Consider the following 22,839-nt stretch of genomic DNA (forward strand, 5'->3'; position numbering starts at 1 on the left):
ATCAAGAAAGTTCCGATTCAATTGGACTCGGCTTGCTAGCCAATAAAAACATGAGCTGCTAGCCAAATAGATACCTAGCCAATTATTTTCATTAGTACCTCGAGTTTTTATTTTTTTTGAGGTTGAGGTTTGCTTTGGTGCTTCCTAAATTTTTTGTAGGAATTTCTGCTGAATGAATGATCCTAATTCCTCTTGTGGCACTCATGGAATGCCTAAGGGTAAAGGGAAAAATACCATTATTTGAGAAAAATTCTAAAATTATGGATATGATAATATTTGTAACTTTCGAGGATTATAGTTGAACATTAGACAATTTAATTTTTCTAAATAGATTGGCCCTTCATCTTCCTCATCGATCCACTCCACCTCCAATTAGATAAAGGCTACCTATCCTCCAATGTCCAGGGAAAGCACTTCATATTTTGGGGTAGTTATAAGTTGGTATCAAAATCTCTCTCTCTCTCTCTCTCTCTCTCTCTCTCTCTCTCTCTTATATATATATCTCAAATCTCCCCCCAAATCTATTGAGATCTAGATTAGATAATGGAGTTTTCATATTGAAGATCCGAGCCACTGAATATAATTTACTATCTCTAAATTGTTTGCATATAAAAAATCATATGATTCGAAAACCATTAGCTTATGCATTAAGTGATCATATATATATATATATATATATATATATATATATATATAGATTATATATATATTATTTCATATATTAAAATTATACAAGTTTTTAACCATTCGATGAAGACATTAGGGATCTCCAATTATATTATTTTTTTGTATATAAATGGTTTATAGATAGTATATCATATTCAATGGTTTGGATTATTGATGTGGAATTCCACGATCCAATCTAAACTATATATATACTATATATATACATACACACACACATATATATATATAAGGCACGTATGTATATATATGTGTATGTATGTACGTAGATATATGTATGTATGAGAGATGACTAACCATAGTACCTGCTAGTTGTATCATATGCACTGCATCAATTATATTGAGTTGGGCGGGAACCGATTACATGGGGGCTGAATTAGGATGTTTAGGATGGATTGGTTTACAGCCAAGAAAAGAGAAATTATTTCACCCAGAAAAGGACACCCAGAGGGCGTCAACAACTTGTATATTTGAGGAAAACTAATCAGTGGGATTGATACGAAATCGAGGATGGTTGTAATCTTCAGAATCTCCAGAGCGACGACGGTAGGCAATTTCCTTGACCCCAGGAATGTGTTCGCGTCCATAAACTAGTTCGCTGGAAGACAAATCGCCCTGGAACCATTTGCCAAATCTCAAAGCAAGTCTCCGGAGATTAGGCACTGCTCCTTGTTCGAATGTCAATGATTTCATGGATACAGGCCCTCCAAGAACAAGGATTCTAAGACTTGGGAATCCTTCCCCGCCAAAACACAAGTCCCGTCCAGCATGGGAATTGGATGTCAGTTCGAGATGGACCAAATTGGGTAGATTTTGAAGGGCTTTTATGTCATCATCCTGCAATTCAGTGCCACCTAGTGTAATCTTAGCCACATCTTTCAGGGAGGCAACCCAACTAGGCAACTTTTTCAGAGGCCCAGATAGTACCAGCTTTTGAAGTAGCTGTGGAGGGGATAGAGAGTTCAGGCGAACAAACAGGTCTGGCTGGTCCATCACGTGTATTTTCAAAGAGCGGAGGCAGCTGTTCAACTTTGCAAGAGATGCAGACAAACGCAACATGTTCTCGGGTGCGACTTGAATCAGGCTTAAGTGTCTGAGTTGAGTCAGCTCCCCTAGCTCCTCTATCATCTGGCCTCGGTCTTCTCCACAGAACACGTCTCCCAGTTCTTGCAGGGCTTTCAGATTCGCCATTCCTCCGTTGGGGAAATAGAGAGCCGATCCCCGAAGATGACGTAGTCTTTGGAGCCTGGGGACCGTCGTGAGTTCCGCTCCAGGTCTGATGTTGAGTGTTTCTAGCTCGCGAAGATTCTCCCAAGACTTGGGGACCGTACAAGGAGGCCACAAATAAATATTCACGTACCTCAAGCGAACTAATTTACCTATCCACTCAAGTTGTTGATCTTCCAACGACGTTTCTTCCAGATCCAAAATCCTCAAAAGCCTCAATCGAGGAAGATCAGATGGTACTTTGACAAATCCAAACATGGTTATTGATCGGACATGAGATAATTTTGTGCCTTCGAGATGGCTCTCTGCATGGGCAGAAAGACGCCTAATCTTTTGTTCCGACGTCATTGATGCTGTGCCGCGCTCGCCGAGCAGAGAAACTAAATTTTGCTCTCTTGACTTGGAAACTATGACTTCGAGCATCACATCATGGACTCGACAACTCTTCACCTTCCCATCGCAGCTGACCTTGGATGGTTGAATCATACTCCTATTGATTAACTCATCAAAATATCGCTCCGCAACCTCCTCGCCTCTTGCAAACCCTTCGGCCACCCATAGTTCCACCACATTCCTACGCCTGATCTCGTAGTCCTCTGGATATTTACTTAGATACAAGAAGCAAGACCTGAGGTCGTAAGGCAAGTCGTTGTAGCTGAGGTTCAGTATTTGCTTCAATCCCTGGAGGTCAGAATCGTTTTCCAGCACGAATGGAAGGCGATCGGTCACTCTCTGCCATTCCTCCCTCGTCTTGTTGAGCTTGCTTGCTAGCAGACCAGCTATAGTAACGATGGCTAGTGGTAGCCCCCCACATCTCTCGAGAATAGCATCAGACAATTCCTTGAGGTCTAGAGGACACCATACCTTGCAGTTCTTGAACACTCTGTTGCTGAACAAATTCCAGGACTGTTCTTGTAAGAGAGGTTTGTGTTTGTAGACACGACCAGTACCGTGGAAGGTAGAGCGACAAGTGTTTGCAACTGTTTCGATCCGAGTAGTTACCACGATCCTGCTACCATTTTCGCTATCAGGTAATGCATGCCTGATGCTTTCCCATACATTCGTGTCCGATATATCATCAAAAACGATCAGATACCTCTTGTCCTTAGGGTGGTCTTCGAGCTTTCCAACCAGCTCCTCAGGCTCGAGAGAGTCCGTTTGCTGTCGAGGAATATTTTGGAGCTCATGAATCATGTCTCTCAGAAGATCCACGATTTGAAATTTGGAGACGGTGATCCAAGCACAGCATTGGAAATGTTGGCCGCTGAGCTTCAGACTCTCGTAGACCTTCCTAACGAGAGTGGTCTTGCCCAACCCAGCCATGCCGACCACCGCAGTCACACTGAGATGAGGCTCATTCTCTGTGGTCAACCACTGAATTAGCGTTTCTTTGGGCTCGTCTATACCGACCAGCTCCGCTTCCTCAACAAAGAGAGCGGCCAATCGAGGATCCAGTGGAGCAGGGATGGTGGCGACATTGGAGCTTGGATCGACTCCTTGGGTGGTCTCGCTGATATTATAGGTCCACCTCATCTGGGTGGCATCCTTAACTCCAGATTTGATAACCTGGATCTGATTAGCTATCCGATTGCGTTCTTTCAAAGTGCGCAGGAAGCGCATACAACGTTGCCGGCCACCTGCAAAAGTTCGGGCGTAAACCCACTCAGAAGTTTCAAACATGATCCATATATATTCAACTTGATCAAAAATTAAAATTTCAAAAAAGATTCAAGTTTGGTTTTTCTTGATGGAATTCAATTTGGGCTAGGATCCATAACATGTCAGTCTACCATGCATCTATCTACTCTAAATGTACCTAAGGTCTTTAATCCATAAAGAAGAAACAGAAATTCCATATTAATTTCGTTTGATGGAGGTTTTGGAACTTCTGAAAATTTCATCTTTCTGCTGGATGTCCTCTTTTCGGCAGCACCTCTGAGGCAGCCAACCATTTGTTCGTAAGGTGCCCGTTTTCAAAAAGCATCCGGTTCTCCATCAAAACGCAACTGATGCTGAAAGGTTGGCCGACAAGTCTGCACGATCTTTGGACAAAATAGAGGACCAAAGAACCTTAACCGATGTGTGGAAGGGCAGGGGATCAACTTTTAGCATCACGGATATTTCTAAAAGGTCTAGCTCAATTCATGCAACTCTTTTAAGGGCATTAAGAGGATTCTGCACTTGGTTGTGCCTTTGCGACAGAAAAGCAGAGGAGCATGAGAAGCTTTGGAGGAGTGTTGTTTCTTTGGCACCTACCATGTAACAAGCCTCAATTATTCCGTCTCTCTTGTAAATTCTCTTTTACTATTTTGTAAATATTTTCTGTTTGGAATGAATACTGGGGGAAGCTCCTGCAACCACCATTTTTATCAAAAAAAAAAAAGGGGAGAAACTTCTGGAAATTTTGAGATGGACTCTATGGTAAGTTCCAAGAGTTTGGGATCCTAAAGAAGTGTTATACTGCACAGGCCACCCAGAGAGAGGAGACCCACATGGGGATTTCCAAAAGATCTGGATCTCTTGGGAGAAGAGCAGCTGTGGGTTTGAACTTTGCATAGGTAGGGCTCTCCCACAGAAAAGCCAGCTATGTTAGATTTTGAATGGAATAAGAAATTGAAGTTCAGTAATCAGGATCATTTAGAGTTATACCTGCAAGGCCGCGCGCAGTCGGCTGGCTGAGATGAAACATGAACTCATCGATGCAATCTTCTGCATCGTAGGCCAATTCCTGCACTTGTTTCGTCCAGGCCCTTGCACGCGGGTCAGCGTCCTGACTCTCCTCAGCACGCCTTAGGTAAGCCTTCATCATATTCAGCTCATCTTCGATGGACTTTATGCCATCCCGAACCCCTAGCAGCGGTCCCAGCTTATTGATGGCGGCGGTTGACAGCTTCCCCGCAACGGGGCCCACCACGTCCCCTGCCAGTGCCATACCTCTCTCTCTCTGTGTGCGCGCGCGTGCGTGCGTGTGTGATGCACGCACAAGGAGCTTGGAGGAGGTTGTTTTTCCGAGGGAAGGGGAGGCTGAGCCACCCAATTTATTGAATTGGAAGGAGGTTGTTACGGTGCTGCTTGTGGATGTTGCTTTACAAGGGGATGCAGGTGCTTTGATTTGCCTCCAAGTTAAAGGTAAAGAGAGAGGAAGGCCGAATCAGTTCTTTCCTTGGGTTGGCTTGCTCTGCTTTAAGTTAAAGGTAAACAGAGAGGAAGGCTGAATCCATTCTTCCCTCAACTTGGCCTGCTCGAATCTATTCTTCCCTCAGCTTGGCCAACCCTTCCAGAAGCCAGAGAAATACCTTCCTTGAGCAAAAAGCCAAAGGACTACCTTATTCCCGGTAGTTCATATGAAATTTGGATCAAATCCATCAGACAAAACATTGGACAGCCAAGACATATCTGAAAGAGCGGAAGTTCTTTACCGAGGTGCAGTGGAAGCTAGGATGCGCATATGAAATGTACGTATGATCTACAGCAGCAATTCAGCAACAATTCTCTTTTCTGGTTGTGCAGATTATTATTATCATGCCCCGAACCCAGCATCCAGGTTCGGCATGCGACACGGCCGCACACACTTTAGGGCAGAGCCCTAGAGAATATATAAGATCTAAAAAAAAATATAATACAACCTCAATATTCCTAATCAACAATAAACTTAATTCATACCAAACAACAAAGTTGGTTCAATTGCAAAATTTGATCATTCAACCAGTATCAGTGATGCTCTATCTAATCATCTCCTCCACTTATGATCTCAACTATAGCTATATACTATGCAACCTATAGCTCTAAAAAAAAGAAAGATGAAGGGATTATGAGCTTTACAACCACGTAAGAATCCTCACGCATCCACACCAGCACAATAATAATATAAATTTGAAAATTATAAGAAATCGTTGCACATATTATGAAATCACAAACCGACTATCGTTAATGCTCGAATAATTAGTATAATAATGTATATCAAATATTAATAGAAATCCAGCCACTTAAGAGCGATATCTCATATAATATTTCATAAATGTTCATTAGTGTTTTCAATATTTTTCATTCCATTCCTTTTTTTTTAATTTGATCCAGTTGAATTATTTTTTCGTCTTTGGGCTAAATTTCGGTCACGTTTCCAACCGATGACACGATAACTAATAGTATTACATTTCCAGCCTGGGATGGGGCAACCAGTAGTTTCACATTTCTGGCCAGTGACGGGGCAACCAATAGTACATTTTCGGCCTGTGATGGGGCAACTAGTAGTTTTACATTTCTGTCCTATGATAGGGCAACCAATACGATCATATTTTCAGCCCGCGACGGAGCAACCGGTAGTTTCATATTTTTAGCCCGCGACGGAGCAACCAATAGTATCACATTTGCAACATGTGGCGAGGCAACCAATAATAATGAGATAAGCCCAAAAATCTTGTTTATTCAATCAAGTTCGCATCCACACATCAATTCTTTTTTATTTCCAACTTTAGACTAACCACAATCATATTTTCCATCCATGACAGGACAATCAATAAAACATAATTAGTCTAAAGCACCACATCCATTAGTTCGATAAGTATAAGTTATGCTCATATATGCACCCATCATACTATCAATCACAAGCATACATGATCAAAATATGATTTAATACCAAAACCATCATGCTTCTTACTTATCTAGATCATTAGCATATCATACATATATAGGTACAAAAATATCTATATTATGTAGGTCGGTGTACAAAAATTCTTGCCTCTTTGTTGACAACCCAGACAGACTACCGTGATCTACGAACCAGGGTGCAAAGAACCCTGCTTAATGTCCTCTTGCAGAAAAGATTGTTCTCTTATAGAACTAAATCAACATAAAAAATTTTTCGAGGTATTCGACAACATAGAACCCTCTACTAAAACACTACATGGTCCACCATCACATAGCAACCTAGGATTATCCAGTAACCCTTCTCAACCAATGATATCTCCAGATGAAGCTAGAAAGAGATATTACCATCATGAAGAAAGAGAGACTAGAGTATAAGATCTTGTTAGGCTTCTTTCTGTCCGGATGACTGTAGCCCCATACAAGATCAGGATTGACTGTAAAAATAGATTTATATAGGAAGATATACGAGGCTAGCTAGATGATAACACCTACTTGTTCGAATCGATCAATACAACGTAACTCAATCCATCTGATAAAAATATATATATCCAATCAAAAAAATGGATTAGGGGTTATCAATTATTTGTCCAAATGGTAGCTGATAACAATCGAGTGCAGGACAGATAGGGTCGACTAGGTAGCAGCATCCAACAATCCGAGTTCATCCGCTTTAGCCAATCGAACTAGTTAAATTATGAAACAAGAATTAGACCACGATACAGATAACACAATAGAGATTCATGATGATGAAGTCTAATGGTACTTGGTGATGGTCGGAATAAAGCTAGCGCAATGGGTGGCCTCAACGACACTGGTTAGGACCCTCTACTAGGATTGATCTGAGTCCACAATGAAAACATTCCGGACCCTCCTGCTGGGTCCATAGAATCATGCGAAAAGAGAGAAACACAAGAAAGAGAAATCAAGAGAGAGAGGAGAGAGAAAGAAGAGAAAGAGGGTTCTTTTTTTCTTTATCAAAATAGGGGAGTCCATCTCTCCCTTCCTCTTCTCAGATCAAAGGGGTCAGGTCAAGGTAGCCCAACCACTGGCAACGACGGCCTCGGGTGGCTCTTTGGCCGCGGCACCACTGGTGACGATGGTCAGCCGGCATAAGAAAGAAGAGATAAAGAACCCGAAAAAAGATGGAGGATGATCCATGGCAACTCAGTCTAGATCTTGGCTGGCCCACTAACTACCTACCATCCAATCTCAAGGGTCCTAGACGGCGACAAAACTCGGCCAGACCGAATGGCTGACGGTGATGAAAAGGTAAAAAAGGAGCCGGAACAGAGCACCCTGTTTTTGGATGAAATTTTGGTGATTTGCTGGCTTAACTCAACATGGCAATAGTGTTAAAACCTAAAAAAAGAAAGAGAAGAAGGCAAAGAGCTCTCACCTTGGTCCGGCGAGGTTGCGGCGGCCCTTTCTGGTGACGAATCAAGGAGGAGGCTTGGAGAAGAAGAGCTTGAATCACGGTAATTCTCGGCGATTTGGGTAGAGAAAATCATCCTTCAGTTCGATTCGAACTCGGATTGCCCTTGGAAAGTTTTCTTTTCTGTCGGAATCGAGGAGAAAGAAAACTCCCAACCAGGATCTTGTTCCCCGTTTCTCCCACATGCTAAGCACGGGTTGACTTCGAGCCTGGCCTATTTGGGCTGGCCCACAAGTTGGGCTAGACAGGATCGGGCTGGGCTTGGCCACTCCAGGCCGGCCCACGAGCTAAAAAAAAACTAGGTTATTACAATTATTTATCCGTATCTCCGGTTAAATCAATTTTATTTACAGCTCTATGATCCTCGCACATAGCGGCCTCAACAAATTTACCAGAATGGCTATGGATCTACGACTACAAGGCCGGGAAATTGAGGAGGCCAGTGTGCAGCAAACCTCTTCCTTAAGCCAGCTCGAAAGCAACCTGCAATCTACTAGTGCATGCGAGTAATCAGTTACGGGCTCCATCCAGTTTCCCTGAGCTTCGGGCTTCAGATAAAGTCAGTTTTACAGCAAGGAGCCTACGACTTCTCAGTTCTCGGATACCATATTTTTAGCTAGAGTAACCTCCAAGTTCTTCCCTAATCCTAGTGCTTCTAAGCTTTAGCTACCGTACTCTCCCAGTCGAATACTGACATGCTTAATTCCAAAGCTAGTTTTCCTCGCCCATACGTATGGTGTCCGCTGTAGAAATTAGAATTACTGAGTGGAGAAGAGGTGGAGAAGGGATCGGTTCCCCAAACTATCACCTCAGAACCAAGTTCCTTCTTATACTATCACTTCACAACCAAACTGGATTCTTTTCTTAACTTGCAAGAGAAATATGGTTAGGCATATATGAAACAAGTAGGTAACAACTATATTACCCAATAATTTACCTTGTTTTTGATGGTATTTGGTTTACCTTCTATCTTCGGTACCATTTTGACCGTACTGTAAAAGTTGTAGCTATCCTCATGCACTAGGTGGTGGTGACAAGGACAGATTGATATCGTGGGTCGAGTTGTGATTCGACTGACTTGGGCTAGATCTTATCTGATTTAAGGTCCGTAGCATGGAAACAGGTGCGTTCCCCTTCAAATAAAGAATGGTAAAAAAAATTATCTGGGAAGCATAGCAAAAGATCAAGAGACAAAAGGATGAGAATATTTCTATGTTCATCTGCATCCATTGGCAAACTTATGTTTGATGCGCCTTGTAGTATTTTTTTAATCCTGTAGTGCTTGACGCATTCAAGAACACAAACTTTAGAGGGCCAAAAGCGCACTAATAAGAGACAAATTAACAACTAATTATTAATATACTTGGTGGAAAATCGGGTCTGAAACAGTTCTAACCAATGGGAAGGTCCCATGTGGCTCGTGGTAGATGGTGTTCTGACGTTAGTTTCAGAGCAACTTAATAGAAATATTTAGCTTTCATCACTGTATTGCTAGATATATGCGGCACATGTATTGCAATAACAAAATAAATCAAATATAAGCGGCAAAGCAAATCAATACATGGCAAGTGCAATATGAGTACAATTTCTCTAATAAAGAACTCCTGTGTTTTCAGTGTTTTGAAAGTTTCTGAGTGCAAAAGCCATGCAACAGAGACATATCCTCCAATTGAAACCAAAAAATGAAATGCCCTGCAAACATTCTTGATTAAAAACACAAAATGAATAGAGAAGTTCCACAATTTGACTTGTTAATGGCATGACATTGGCTGCATATAAGCTATAAAGAAGCAGATGAGAATTGATTTTGCAATTGTAGAGTGCCAACTGCAATTTAGTGTCTGGAAGTCTGCACCATGTTTCAAACAAATATGTACACTTGCATGGTTTAACAAATTAAATATGCGAAAACCATGGAAAGCACAACCTAGAAACAGAGAAAATAGGATAGAACAAATGCCAAAGCTAGCCATTGTGGAAATATGGATGAAGGTATGGACTATAATAACATTGGAAAGGTGTCAATAATAAACTTTTCTCCACAATTAATTGTTGTTATACAATATGCTTTGAATAATTTGAACCACAGCCATTACAGAAAGATATAAAAGCATATTTAATTGTATACAATCAGATGATAACTGTACGCAGTTGCTTCTTGCTATAGATTTAGGCACACCTGGTGCGTCCAGACATCACTCCAAATCCGCCATCTGAAGAACTGTATATTTGCATATGTCGTAGAGCTCTATTTGGTCTTACCTTCAACTTCCAGTGTTATTTCATTGCGACGTGTAAAAGGGAGTGTAAACGGGGGGTTAAACTGCAGAAGAACAGAGCAGGTGAAATCCACACTCAGAACTCCCACATGAATTCATTCACTCCTACAAAAACATGTTAATTAAAGTTTAAGTGTATATTTCAAAAAAAAAAAAGGAAGTTTCTACCTGTGCAACTTCTACTAATGCATCCTCTTTCACTTGGAATTGAGTATCGCTTCTTAGAGCTTCACGCAATTTGGATTCTCGATGCTTAACATCTTCATCTGTAACAAAGCCTGATTCAAATGGTACACACAGCAGTCAATTTTCCAATGGTTAATTTCTTTCTTTTTTTTTTGAGAGAGAGAGAGAGAGAGAAAATGCCAACTGTTACAGTAATCAAAATCATGGAATATGAGATAAGTAGTTACACAGCCAACAAACCTATAAAACTTTAAAATAAAATGTAGAGCATTAAACATTGACAATAGAAATTAGTATCTTTCTCTTTCTTTTTTAGTATGAGAGAGAGAGAGGAGGGAAATTAATTTCTTATGCATGTAAATGAAGTGGATGATTTGCTGCTTATTTTCTTAAATTATTTTTCCCATCAAATAGAACTGCTACAGCAAATTACAACTCATTTCCTCAAAAAATAAAAATATAAAGAAATAAAGAAAATTGCTGATGCTAATAAAATTTTGTAGTATATATCATAAACAGTTGAATAGAGATTTAATATTGCCACTAGACCATTGTAATGCTGCATATATGTATTCTCAGAAAAACTGCTGCGCAAATTTAAGTGTGCTTTATAATCTAGAAGGCAAGTATAAAGTACAGTCTCACCTAGAACAGTTGATTAAAATAACAAATTTTAAACATAATATTCTAAATCATTGAATTTCGTAGAAGTAGCAACCTGAAAAGGCCATGACTGCCACAATTTTCCGAGGCACCTCCTTGATGGTAACAGATGGATCTTTTGGCAATGGCAAGTTGGCACCATACTTGGAAGGCATCACAAATGACATCTGCCACTTACCTTGATCACCTGACTGACCAGCATTAAGCCAGTTCAAAGTATGTCTTATTTGAGAAGGTAATAATAAACATAGGCTGAAAGCTGTGTGAATAATAAGAATGCAAGAGATCACAGAGCTGAAGTATTATTTAGAACGGAAACTTGCCTGCTTAGTTATCACAGGTGTTGTCATATCCATTTTCTCGCCACCAGATTGAACCTTTCGAGTGAATACTGGAGTTGTCATTTCCATTTGTTCACTTGCAGTATTCTGCAATAGTAAAAAGGATAGGATCAAGACTTGTGTAAGTGACAGGAACTCCCATAATTTTTTCCCTTCCAAGAGAAGCACAAATATGCTCATGTACCTTACCAAATAGGTACGAAGCCAGGACGTTAAAAGCTTGAGAGGAGCCATTGAAATCAAACCCAGTTTTCCCAGGCATTGTAGCCTCGGCAATAAAATAAGGCTGTTTGACAATTCCACTTCTTGATTATGAATACAGAAATCAAGAAAAGAGCCTGATAATCGAAACTGACAACTCTTGAGCAAGAACATAGCAAGACCAAGTTGTGCTAATTAATCACTATCAAGATATTCATAAAATAGACCATGAGTTAAACCAGATATTTGCTATTGCAAACTTCATCTTTGTGATGATGATAAAGAGTTATCAAATAAAATATCTTGAGGGTTAACTAAATTGCGAATTCAACAAGGATAACTTCTCTCAGACTTCAGATTTTGTGCACCAGGCTTTCAATCAGAGAGGTACTACACTTGAAATAAAACATAAGAGAATATACCTCCACTTCTCTGATATCGTATTGCTCTGTCCGTTTCAAAATCCTAAATTTGACCGTTTCAAGATCCGGAACTGTGGAAAAAAAAGATTCAAACAAGCTAAAAAAAATGAATCGAGAACTGGATGCAAACCCACAAAAGAAAACCTGACATCAAGGCCTCTTCCAGATTCCGAGCTTCATATCTCCGCGGGAAGGCGTACTTCGCGGTTTCCTTCGCCAAATCCTCCAAGACTGCCGCAAAAACCGAGGCCGATTCGATCAGAGAAGAACAAAAGATTCGGACTTTTGCCCCTAATTTATCCAAACTTCCGACGGAATTCTGGCGGAATACTCCGATCCATACCTCGCTGAGAGACGGAAGAGGCCTGGGAGGCTAGGGCCAGGACGAGGGAGATGCGAGTCTCAAAAGCCGACCGGCTCCTCGGCGGAGATGCGTTGCGTCTCTCCGCCGCCGACGCCATCGTCGCTGACGGGTTCCGAGGGCTTCCGGGTTGGAAAATGGAGGGGCGTCTGATGGAGAGAAGCCGAGTGTTCGAGCAAAGGTCGCAAAGAAGCGCCATTTTTTTATCTATTCTTCTTCTTCTTCTTCGTTCTATTCCTCTAATTTAACTAATTTAATTTTGATCATGTTTTGTTTTGTTTTGTTTTGTTTTCAATATCGACGGCGTCTTTCATTATTTGTGGTCCATATTTCTTAAATCATGTGTCCGTATTTTTTTGAGGTTGAGGTTTGCTTTGGTGCTTTCTAAAATTTTTGTAGGAATTTCTGCCAAATGAATGTTCCTAATTTCTGCCTAATTTTCTAAAATAATGAATATGATAATATTTGCAACTTTTGAGGATTATAGTTAAATATTAGATGATTTCATTTTTCTAAATAAACAGGTTTCATCTTCGTCCGCTCCACCTCCGCTGCCCATTCTGTTGGTGGAAAGCACTCTCATGATGTGTCTATTCTTTTTCTTTTTAAAAATAAGACTCCACTACATATTTTGGGGTAGTTATAAGTCAGTATCAAAATCTCTCTTTATTATATATATATATATATATATATATATATATATATATATATATATATATATATATATATATATATATATATATATATATATATATATATATCTCGGATCTTCTCCAAATCTATTGAGATTTAGGTTAAATAGTGGAGTTTCGTATTGAAGATCCAGGCCACTGAATGCAATTTAGTGTCTCTAAATTACTTACATATAAAAAATAATATGATTTGAAGATTATTAGTCCATACATTAAATGGTCGTATTATATATATATATATATATATAGTTTCGTGTATTAAAATTATACAAGTTTTTAACCACTTGATGAATAAATTAGGGGTCTCTAAATTTTTTTTTTTTTGGTACATAAATGGTTTAGAAATAGTATATCATATTCAATGAATTAAATTATTGATGTAGAATTCCATGATCCAATCTAAACTATAAATATAATATATATATACACACACATATACATACTGTATGTATATACGTATGTATATATGAGAGACGACGAACCATAGTACCTGCTAGCTGTATCATGTACTGCATCAATTATATTGAGTTGGGCAGGAACCGATTACATGGGGGCTGAATTAGGATGTTTAGGATGGATTGGTTTACAGCCATGAAAACAGAAATTTTTTCTCCTAAAAAAGGACACCTAGAGGGCGTCAACAATTTGTACATTTGAGACAAACTAATCAATGGGATTGATATGGAATCAAAAGAAATAAATACAGACATCTTCAAACCTAGAAAGAAAACTAATTCATCATCAATAGAAGCCCAGCTACAACTGAAAACATGAAAACGAGAAGGAGCACAAGAGATGAAGAGAGGAATAAAACAACTTGAGATAACTTACCGCTGGATGGCTTTGGGGAAGGGAAGACCGACAAATCATCTGCATCATGGGAGTAGAGAGCTGTGAGGATGATCTGCTCTTTCCTTGTCGCTATAAAGGGAGGACGAAATATGGAGGATGCGTGTGATGGGTTTCCAAGGGTAGCAGTGTATCTTCAGAATCTGAAGGGCGACGACGACAGGCAATTTCCTTGAGCCCAGGAACGTGTTCGAGTCCATAAACTAGCACACTGGGGAACAAATCGCTCTGGAACCATCTGCCAAATCTCATAGCAAGTCTCCGGAGATTAGGCATTGCTCCTTGTTCGAATGTCAGTGATTTCATGGATTTAGGCCCTCCAAGAACAAGAATTCTCAGACTTGGAAATCCTTCTGTGAGGACCGGCATGTGTTTAATCCCACATCGATTATTCGCTGAGTAGATCTTACGCTCTTGAAGATTTCTCCAAGACTTGGGGAGCATATAAGGTTGCACGCGAGGTCTGATGTTGCTCCACACATGAACATTCACGTACCTCAAGTGAACCAATTTACCTATCCACTCAAGTTGTGGCTGTAGCAACAAAATATCTTCCAGGTCCAAAATCCTCAAAAGCCTCAATCGAGGAGGAACCAATGGTTATTTGGAATATCCAAATACGGTTATTGATCGGACATGAGATAAATTTGTGCGTTCGAGATGGCTCCCTGTATGGGCAGATAGACGCCTAATCTTTTGTTCCGACGTCCATGATGCTGTGCCGCGCTCGCCGAGTAGAGAATCTACATTTTGCTCTCTTGACTTGGAAACCATGACTTCGAGCATCATATCATGGACTCGACAACTCTTCACCTTCCCACCGAAACTGACTTTCGATGGTTGAATCATACTCCTATTGATGAACTCATCAAAATATCGCTCCGCAACCTCCTCCGCACTAATGTCATGAATGCCTCTTGCAAACCCTTCGGCCACCCATAGTTCCACCACATGCCTCCGCTTGATCTCGTAGTCCTCTGGATCTTTACTTAGATACAAGAAGCAAGACCTGAGGTCGTAACGCAAGTCGTTGTAGCTGAGGTTCAGTATTTGCTTCACTCTCTCGAGCTGAGGATTGGTTTCCAGCTCGTATCGAAGGCCATCATGCACTCTCTTCCATTCCTCCCTCGTCTTGCTGGGCTTGCTTGCTAGCAGACCAGCTATAGTAACGATGGCTAGTGGTAGCCGCCCACATCTCTTGAGAATAGCATCAGACAATTCCTTGAGGTCTAGAGGACAACCTTCCTTGGAGTTCTTGAACACTCTGTTGCTGAACAAATCCCAGGACTGTTCATGTGAAAGAGGTTGGTGTTTGTAGACATGACCACCGTGGAAGGTAGAGCGACAAGTGTTTGCTACTGTTTCGATCCGAGTAGTTACCACGACCCTACTACCATTTCCGCTGTCAGCTAATGCTTGCCTGATGCTTTCCCATACATTCGTGTCCCATGTATCATCAAAAACGATCAGATACCTCTTGTCCTCAAGGTGGGCTTTGAGCTTTCCAATCAGCTCCTCAGGCTTGAGAGAGTCCATTTCCTGTAGAGGAATATTTTGGAGCTTATGAATCATGTCTCTCAGAAGATCCTTGATCTGGAATTTGGAGACGGTGATCCAAGCGCAGCATTGGAAAAGTTGGCCGCGCTTCAGACTCTCGTAGACCTTCCTAACGAGAGTGGTCTTGCCCAACCCACCCATGCCGACCACCGCAGTCACACTAAGATGAGGCTCATTCTTTCTGGTGAACCACTGAATTAGCTTTTTTTTGGGCTTGTCTATACCGACCAGCTCTGCTTCCTCGACAAAGAGAGCGGCCATTCGAGGCACACTGAGATATAGGAGGTAGGACCGACTCCTTGGGTGGTCTCGCTGATATTATAGGTCGACCTCATCTGGGTGGCACGCTGAATTCGAGATTCGATATCCTGGATCTGATGAGCTATCCGATGGCGTGCTTTCAAAGTGCGCAGGAAGGGCACCTGCAAAAGTTCGGGCGTAAACCCCACTCAGAAGTTTCAAACAGGATCCATAATTCCATATATATCCAACCTGCTCAAAAATAAAAATTTCAAAAAGATCCAAGTTTGGTTTTTTTTTTTTTTTTTTTTTTTTTTTTTTTTTTTTGCTAAAGAAAAAGGGGTAGGGGGGAGGAAGGGACAAGCCCACCCCCACGTAGCAGCCCCCACTGGGCCCCCGCCCCGCCAGGAGAATGTTCGATGCGGGCAGAAATGGCCGTGTGTTGGGCACCCCGACCGGTTTTACTCATACCCTCCCCACCCGTGGGCCCGACTCAGCTACTCCTCTGAGCTCTGGCTCGAGTCCCACGTGTGAGTACGTCACACCCGGCACCACCCCGGCTACTAGCGGTTCAAGAGCGGTCCTACACCACAAGTCCAAGCAGTGGCCAAAGTAGTGAGCTCCGGTCCACAATTTAATCGTCGCCGCAGCGATTCGAACTTGGGACCTTGTGGTTAGAATTGCTGCCCAGTACCACTAGGCCACCACCTTGGTGGCAAGTTTGGTTTTTCTTGATGGAATTCAATTTGGGCTCGGATCCATAACACGTCAGTCTACCATGCATCTATCTACTTTAAATGTACCGAAGGTCTTTAATGCATAAAGAAGAAACTGGATGTCCTCCTTGTGGCAGCACCCCTGAAACAGCCAACCATTTGTTCACAAGGTGCCCATTTTCAAAAAGCATCCGTTTCCATCTTCCAAAAAGCATTCCGCACTTGGAAGTGCCTCTATTCTTCCATCTCTCTTGTAAATTCTCTTTTACTATTTTGTAAATATTTTCTGTTTGGAATGAAAACTAGGGGAATCTCCTGCAACCTCCATTTTTATCAAAAAAAACGGGGAGAAACTTCTGAAAATTTTGAGATGGACTCTATGGGTAAGTTCCAAGAGTTTGGGATCCTAAAGAAGTGTATACTGCACAGGCCACCCAGAGAGAGGAGACCCACATGGGAATTTCCAAAAGAACTGGATCTCTTGTGAGAAGAGTAGCTGAGGGTTTGAACTTACATAGGTAGGGCTCTCCCACAGAAAAGCCAGCTATGTTAGATTTTGAATGGAATAAGAAATTGAAGTTCAGTAATCAGGATCATTTAGAGTTATACCTGCAAGGCCGTGCGCAGCCGGCTGGCTGAGATGAAACATGAACTCATCGATGCAATCTTCCGCATCGTAGGCCAATTCCTGCACTTGTTTCGCCCAGGTCCTTGCACGCGGGTCAGCCTCCTGCCTCTCCTCAGCATGCCTTTGGTAAGCTTTCATCATATTCAGCTGAGCTTTGATGTACCGCATGTCTTTCCGAACTCCTAGCAGCAGTCCCAGCTTGCTGATGGCGGCGGTAGACAGCTTCTCCACAACGGTGCCCACCACCTCCTCTGCCATTTCTCTATCTCTTTCTCTCTCTCTCTCTCTCTGATGCACGCACAAGGAGCTTGGAAGGAGGTTGTTACGGTGCTGCTTGTGGATTTTGCTTTACAAGGGAATGCAGATGCTTTGATTTGCCTCCAAGTTAAAGGTAAACAGAGAGGAAGGCCGAATATGCTCTTCCCTTAGCTTGGCTTGCTCTGCTTTAAGTTAAAGGTAAACAGAGAGGAAGGTTGAATCCATTCTTCCCTCAACTTGGCTTGCTTTGCTTTGCTTTAAGTTGAAGGTAAACACAGAGGAAGGCCGAATCTATTCTTCCCTCAGCTTGGCCAACCCTTCCAGAAAGCCAGAGAAATACCTTCTTTGAGCAAAAAGCCAAAGGACTACCTTATTCCCGGCAGTTCATATGAAATTAGGATCAAATCCATCAGACAAAACATTGGACGGCCAAGACATATCTGAAAGCGTGCAAGTTCTTTACTGAGGTGCAGAGGAAGCTAGGATGCTTATATGAAATGCATGATCCTCGGCAGCAATTCTCTTTTCTCTAGTTGTGCAGATTATTATTTATCCGAATCTCCAGTTAAGTCAATTTTATTTACAGCTCTATGATCCTCGCAAATATCAGCCTCAACAAATTTACCAGAATGGCTATGGATCTACAAGGCCGGGAAATTGAGGAGGCCAGTGTGCAGCAAACCTCTTCCTTAAGCCAGCTCGAAAGCAACTTGTAATCTACTAGTGCATGCGAGTAATCAGTTACAGGCTCCATCCAGTTTCCCCGAGCTTCGTGCTTCAGATAAAGTCAGTTTTACAGCAACGAGTCTACGACTTCTCAGTTCTCGGATGGCACTTGGCACTCCTGGATTTTTTTTTCTTTTTTTGTGTGTTTTGATGAAATAACACATGGATAGCTTTTATAGCACCAGACGCTCATGGATCTGATACATTATATATGGTGGTTCTCTTTGATGTTAATGCTCTTTTTTCCAGGCGTTTCTTTTCTGAATCATTCTTGTAACTATGTGGCGTGATTTGCATGGGTATCCTATCTCATTAGCTCAGTTAGAAGGAATGGACTTACAATGCCTTCCAGCTCTCTCCATGCTTCTTAATCCCCACTGTTCTAACTGATCATTCACTTCCAAGTGTCACTGGCATATTCTCAAGTTGAAGCTCCAAGGATGAGCTGGGAAATACCCAAGAGGTCGCACCACTCAGCCAATTGGAAGAGGTCCAGGTTCTAAACATGAATCCCAAATATTTGGTTCAACAGCATCCCTTTTTTATCTTCTCAAGCAAATTAAGCTCAGTTACTGCATTTGGCTTTGATACACAGAGATTGTTTCTTTAAGAGGAGGAACAAGAGTGGATTCACACACCTTTCTTACTATTAATTCTCAAAACATATATTTCTTTCTTCTCTGTGTATATGATAAGCAACAGAATACAACTCTTCTTATAGACCAAAGCAAACTCTTAGGTTTCATACAAGAATAAAAGCAAAACAGAATTCTAAATGGCAGCATTAAAGTCTGACCCTTGGTTACATAAACAGTCATAACCTTTTATGGGAAACTCCAAACGTCGTGACCTGTGCTTGCCCCTTCAACTTCTCATTTAAGGCTGTCTTAAAATATGTGACTATGCTTAAGTTTATCCTTTAACAAATTCCTCCCTTAAACTCAAACATTTTCCATCCTTCATTTCAATCATCATCTTATATTTTTCGAATAGCTCTTTTGGTAGCGGCTTTGTAAAGATATCTACCACTTGGTCACGACTCGCAACGTGACTCAATCGCACATTGCCTTTCTTCACATGCTCCCGGATGGAATGAAAGCGAACATCTATATGTTTGCTCCTTTCATGGTGCACCGAATTTTTTGCCAACTCAATTGCCGACTTATTGTCGACACGGATTTCGGTTGCCTCATACTGCTGGAACTTTAGCTCGCGAAGAAGATTTCTTAGCCATATTGAGTGGCACACACACCAAGATGCTGCCACATACTCCGCCTCACATGTAGATAATGTTACTATTGGTTGCTTCTTTGAGAGCCATGTGAAAGCCGTGTCTCCCATATAGAACACATATCCTGATGTGCTTTTCCAAACATCTACATCTCCGCACCAATTACTGTCGGAGTAACCCACCAGTTTGCATTCATTTGTCTCTGAGTAGAATAACCCGAGTGACTCCGTTCCTCGGATATATCGAAGAATCCTTTTGATAGCCTTCATATGCAAGTATTTCGGCTCCTCCATGAATCGGCTCACTATGCTGACGCTATATGCGATGTCCAGCCTTGTGCACGTGAGATACCGTAGGCTTCCGACTAAACTCCGGTATTTGTTTGCATCCACTGGATCTCCTCCCTCAAACTTAGAGAGTTTCAAACTAAGTTCCATCGGGGTTGCTACCGGGTTGCATTCTTCCATCTTGTTTTTCTTCAAAATGTCTTTTGCATACGCCTCTTGCGACACAAATATTCCCGATTTTCCTTGTCTAATCTCAAGACCAAGGAAGTACTTCATCAACCCCAGATCTATCATCTCGAACTCCCGAGTCATAGCTTCTTTAAAATCTTTTATTATCTCCTCATTATTCCCCATGAATATAAGATCATCAACGTAAAGGGCAACAAACAACAAGTTACCTTTTTCTTTCTTTACGTATAATGCATGCTCGTAGGGACACTGCATGAACCCGTTCTCCTTGAAGTAGGTGTCGATTCGGGTGTTCCATGCTCGAGGCGCTTGCTTCAGCCCATATAGTGCCTTTCTTAACTTCAGGACTTTTTTTCTTCCCCGGCTTTCATGTATCCGGGTGGCTGTTCCACATATACTTCCTCTTCAAGTACACCATTTAAGAATGCTGATTTTACGTCCATTTGATAGATTGGCCATTTGAGTTGAGCCGCTTGGGATATAAGAAGCCGGATTGTTTCCATCCTTGCAACTGGAGCAAAAACTTCGTCATAGTCAATCCCCGCCTTTTGCCTATAGCCCTTTGCAACTAGCCGGGCCTTATACCTTTCTATCTCACCTTGGGCGTTCATTTTTTTCTTATATACCCTTTTTACTCCTATGGGCTGATATCCTTTTGGTAGCTCCACCAAGTCCCAAGTTTCATTTCTTTTGATAGCCCTTATTTCTTCATCCATCGCGTCTTGCCATTTCTTATCTCTTATTGCTTCTTCAAAAGTAATATCCTCGGTATTGACTAGAAGACATACCAAGTGAACTTCGCTTGTTGACTCGTACAGGTCTTATAGGCTTCGCATCTTTGATTGTCTTGGTTCTTCTTCATCATTAGATGTTGGAGGGCTTGACGGTGTGATTGTTGGTGCAGCAGTTGAGAATCCTCCTTTTCCTTCCTCTTGTGTCACCTTCTTTAGGTTGTTCCAATTCCGTGCTTTTGTTTCATTTATTTGCACATCTCGGCTCACCACCACCTTCCTTACAATAGGGTCGAACAATTTAAAAGCTTTTGTCTTCTCGTCATACCCGATGAACACGTACTTCTTGCTCTTATCATCTAGTTTGGTTCTTCTTTGACCCGGTACGTGCGCATAGGCTATACTACCGAATACTTTTAGGTGTGATACAGTGGGTTTCTGTCCGCTCTAGGCTTCCTGCGGTGTTTGATCCGCCAATTTTGCATGTGGGCACCGGTTTTGTACATACACAGCACATTGTACCGCTTCTGCCCAAAACTCTTTTGGCATGTCTTTGCTCTTCAACATTGACCGGACCATGTTGAGAATAGTCCGGTTTTTTCTCTCAGCCACACCATTTTGCTGAGGTGATAGGGTGCGGTCAAGAATCTCCTGATCCCTTGTTCCTCACAATAGCTTGTGAAGGAAGTTGACATATACTGACATATACTCTCCACCTCTATCTGACCGTAAGGCTTTGATATAACGACCAGTCATCTTCTCCACTAACATCTTGAATTTCTTGAATACCTCAAGTGCCTCAGACTTTTCTTTTAGAAAATAAACCCATGTCTTCCTTGTAAAGTCGTCAATGAAAGTGAGAAAATACTTCTTCTCACTGAATGACTTTGGTGTGATCGGGCCATATATGTCGGTGTGTACTAACTCGAGAGGACGCCTTGCATGATATTCCGCACTTTTTGGAAAAGTGTTCCTTGCTTGCTTGCCGAGTACACATCCCTCACAGAATTTCCTGGTGTAGTCCATGTCTGGTAGCCCGTGGACTATATTCTTCTTTGCTAACTTTCTTAGGCCATCGTAATGCAAGTGTCCGAGCCGTAAGTGCCACAGTAAAGCTTTATCTTCAATGTCGACTCGCAAACACTTTTCTCGGACGTTCCTCAAGTTGAGTTTGAACATCCGATTCTGGGCCATCTTCACATGTGCAAGCAACCGGCCTCTTTTGTCCTTCAAGTGCAACATCCGATCTTTCATAAAAACCGAATATCCCTTCTCTAACAGTTGCCCCATGCTAAGGTTATTGCTCTTCATGTCGGGCACATAATAAACATCCTCAATTGACCCTTCTTTGCCATCCTTTTGAGAAAAACAGATTTTACCTCGGCCCTTGACTTGAACCTTTGACGCGTCGCCGAAAGACACGTGCCCGTTCTCCATCTCTATATCTCCACAAAGAGGTGTTTGTGCACGCTCATGTGATTACCAGCGCCGGTGTCGAGATACCACACCGTGTCGCTGTCGGGAGCGGTGTCTTAAATGTCATTATGAGAACATCGTCGTCTCTTGTCTCCTCTTTCGCGACCAGATTCACATTTTCTTCCACCTTTTTTCTGAAATAGCACTCTTTTGCGTAGTGCCCATGCTTGCCGCAGTTGTAGCATTCGACATTTTGACGATATAACTGGCCGCCTCTCCCACGACCGCATCCTCGACCACGCCAATTCTGCTGGCTTGGCTGGTCCTTTTCTTCGAAGTTGTTTCCACGTCCGCCACCTCTACTGCGACCATGACCGCCACGGCCGCGTGCCCTTCCTTGGTTTTGCTGCATGTACATCACCTTGTCCTCCTTGATAGTTGCCTTAGCTTGTAAGGCCTCCTCGAGCAGCTCTTGTTTCTTCTTCTTCTTCCATTGTTCATGCGCGTCAAGTGAACCGGTGAGATCATCGATGGTCATCTCTTTCAAATTTCTTGATTCCTCGATTGCACATACAACGTTCTCGAATCTTTTCAACAACCCTTACATCGGTTAGGGTTTCTCCATTGCGTTTGAGTTGATTTACCACTGTTTGCACACGCGGGATATAGTCAGATACTCCTTCTGACTCCTTCATTTTCATGGCCTCCAACTCGCCTCGCAAGTTTTGAAGCTGCACTTGTTTAACTTGGTCGGCTCCTTTGAAGACCTTTTGCAAAGTCTCCCATGCCTCCTTTGAAGTTGTTGTTCCGGCGATCTTCTCGAAACCTGACTCATCCACCGCTTGGAACAGAAAGTAGAGAGCGGTCTTGTCTTTC

At 42.0% G+C, this 22,839-nt stretch overlaps 2 protein-coding genes and 1 pseudogene across 4 annotated transcripts; all 3 read right to left on the reverse strand.

Annotated features, from left to right (window-relative positions):
• Positions 1 to 996: 996 nt before the first annotated feature.
• LOC103707918 (disease resistance protein RPM1-like) lies at positions 997 to 5,024 on the reverse strand. Its single transcript, XM_008792636.6, has 2 exons — positions 4,561 to 5,024; positions 997 to 3,548 (listed from the first exon to the last, which is right to left on the reverse strand). Exons 1-2 carry the CDS (start codon positions 4,841 to 4,843, stop codon positions 1,165 to 1,167), a joined length of 2,667 nt encoding a protein of 888 aa, XP_008790858.3. The 5' UTR covers positions 4,844 to 5,024; the 3' UTR covers positions 997 to 1,164.
• A 4,949-nt stretch (positions 5,025 to 9,973) lies between these two features.
• On the reverse strand, positions 9,974 to 13,031 carry LOC103705716 (heme-binding-like protein At3g10130, chloroplastic). 3 transcript variants are annotated; one of them, XM_088720645.1, is made up of 8 exons: positions 12,426 to 13,029; positions 12,227 to 12,313; positions 12,083 to 12,153; positions 11,644 to 11,745; positions 11,438 to 11,546; positions 11,174 to 11,305; positions 10,438 to 10,547; positions 9,974 to 10,313 (listed from the first exon to the last, which is right to left on the reverse strand). In XM_088720645.1, the coding sequence occupies exons 1-8, from the start codon at positions 12,640 to 12,642 to the stop codon at positions 10,239 to 10,241; spliced, it is 903 nt and encodes a 300-aa protein (XP_088576771.1). In that variant the 5' UTR covers positions 12,643 to 13,029; the 3' UTR covers positions 9,974 to 10,238. The 3 variants fall into 3 exon arrangements, with proteins under 3 accessions (XP_088576771.1, XP_008787765.1, XP_088576772.1); XM_008789543.6 differs by having other exon boundaries at positions 11,174 to 11,309; positions 11,442 to 11,546; positions 12,426 to 13,025; XM_088720646.1 differs by having other exon boundaries at positions 10,241 to 10,374; positions 11,174 to 11,309; positions 11,442 to 11,546; positions 12,426 to 13,031.
• Positions 13,032 to 13,210: 179 nt separating this feature from the next.
• LOC103707929 (putative disease resistance RPP13-like protein 3) lies at positions 13,211 to 17,602 on the reverse strand (annotated as a pseudogene).
• Positions 17,603 to 22,839: the final 5,237 nt, after the last annotated feature.

This window comes from Phoenix dactylifera, chromosome 4 (genome assembly GCF_051530095.1).
Source record: "Phoenix dactylifera cultivar Ajwa chromosome 4, Ajwa_hap1_PhDact_Kaust_v1.1, whole genome shotgun sequence".
NCBI lineage: Eukaryota > Viridiplantae > Streptophyta > Magnoliopsida > Arecales > Arecaceae > Phoenix > Phoenix dactylifera.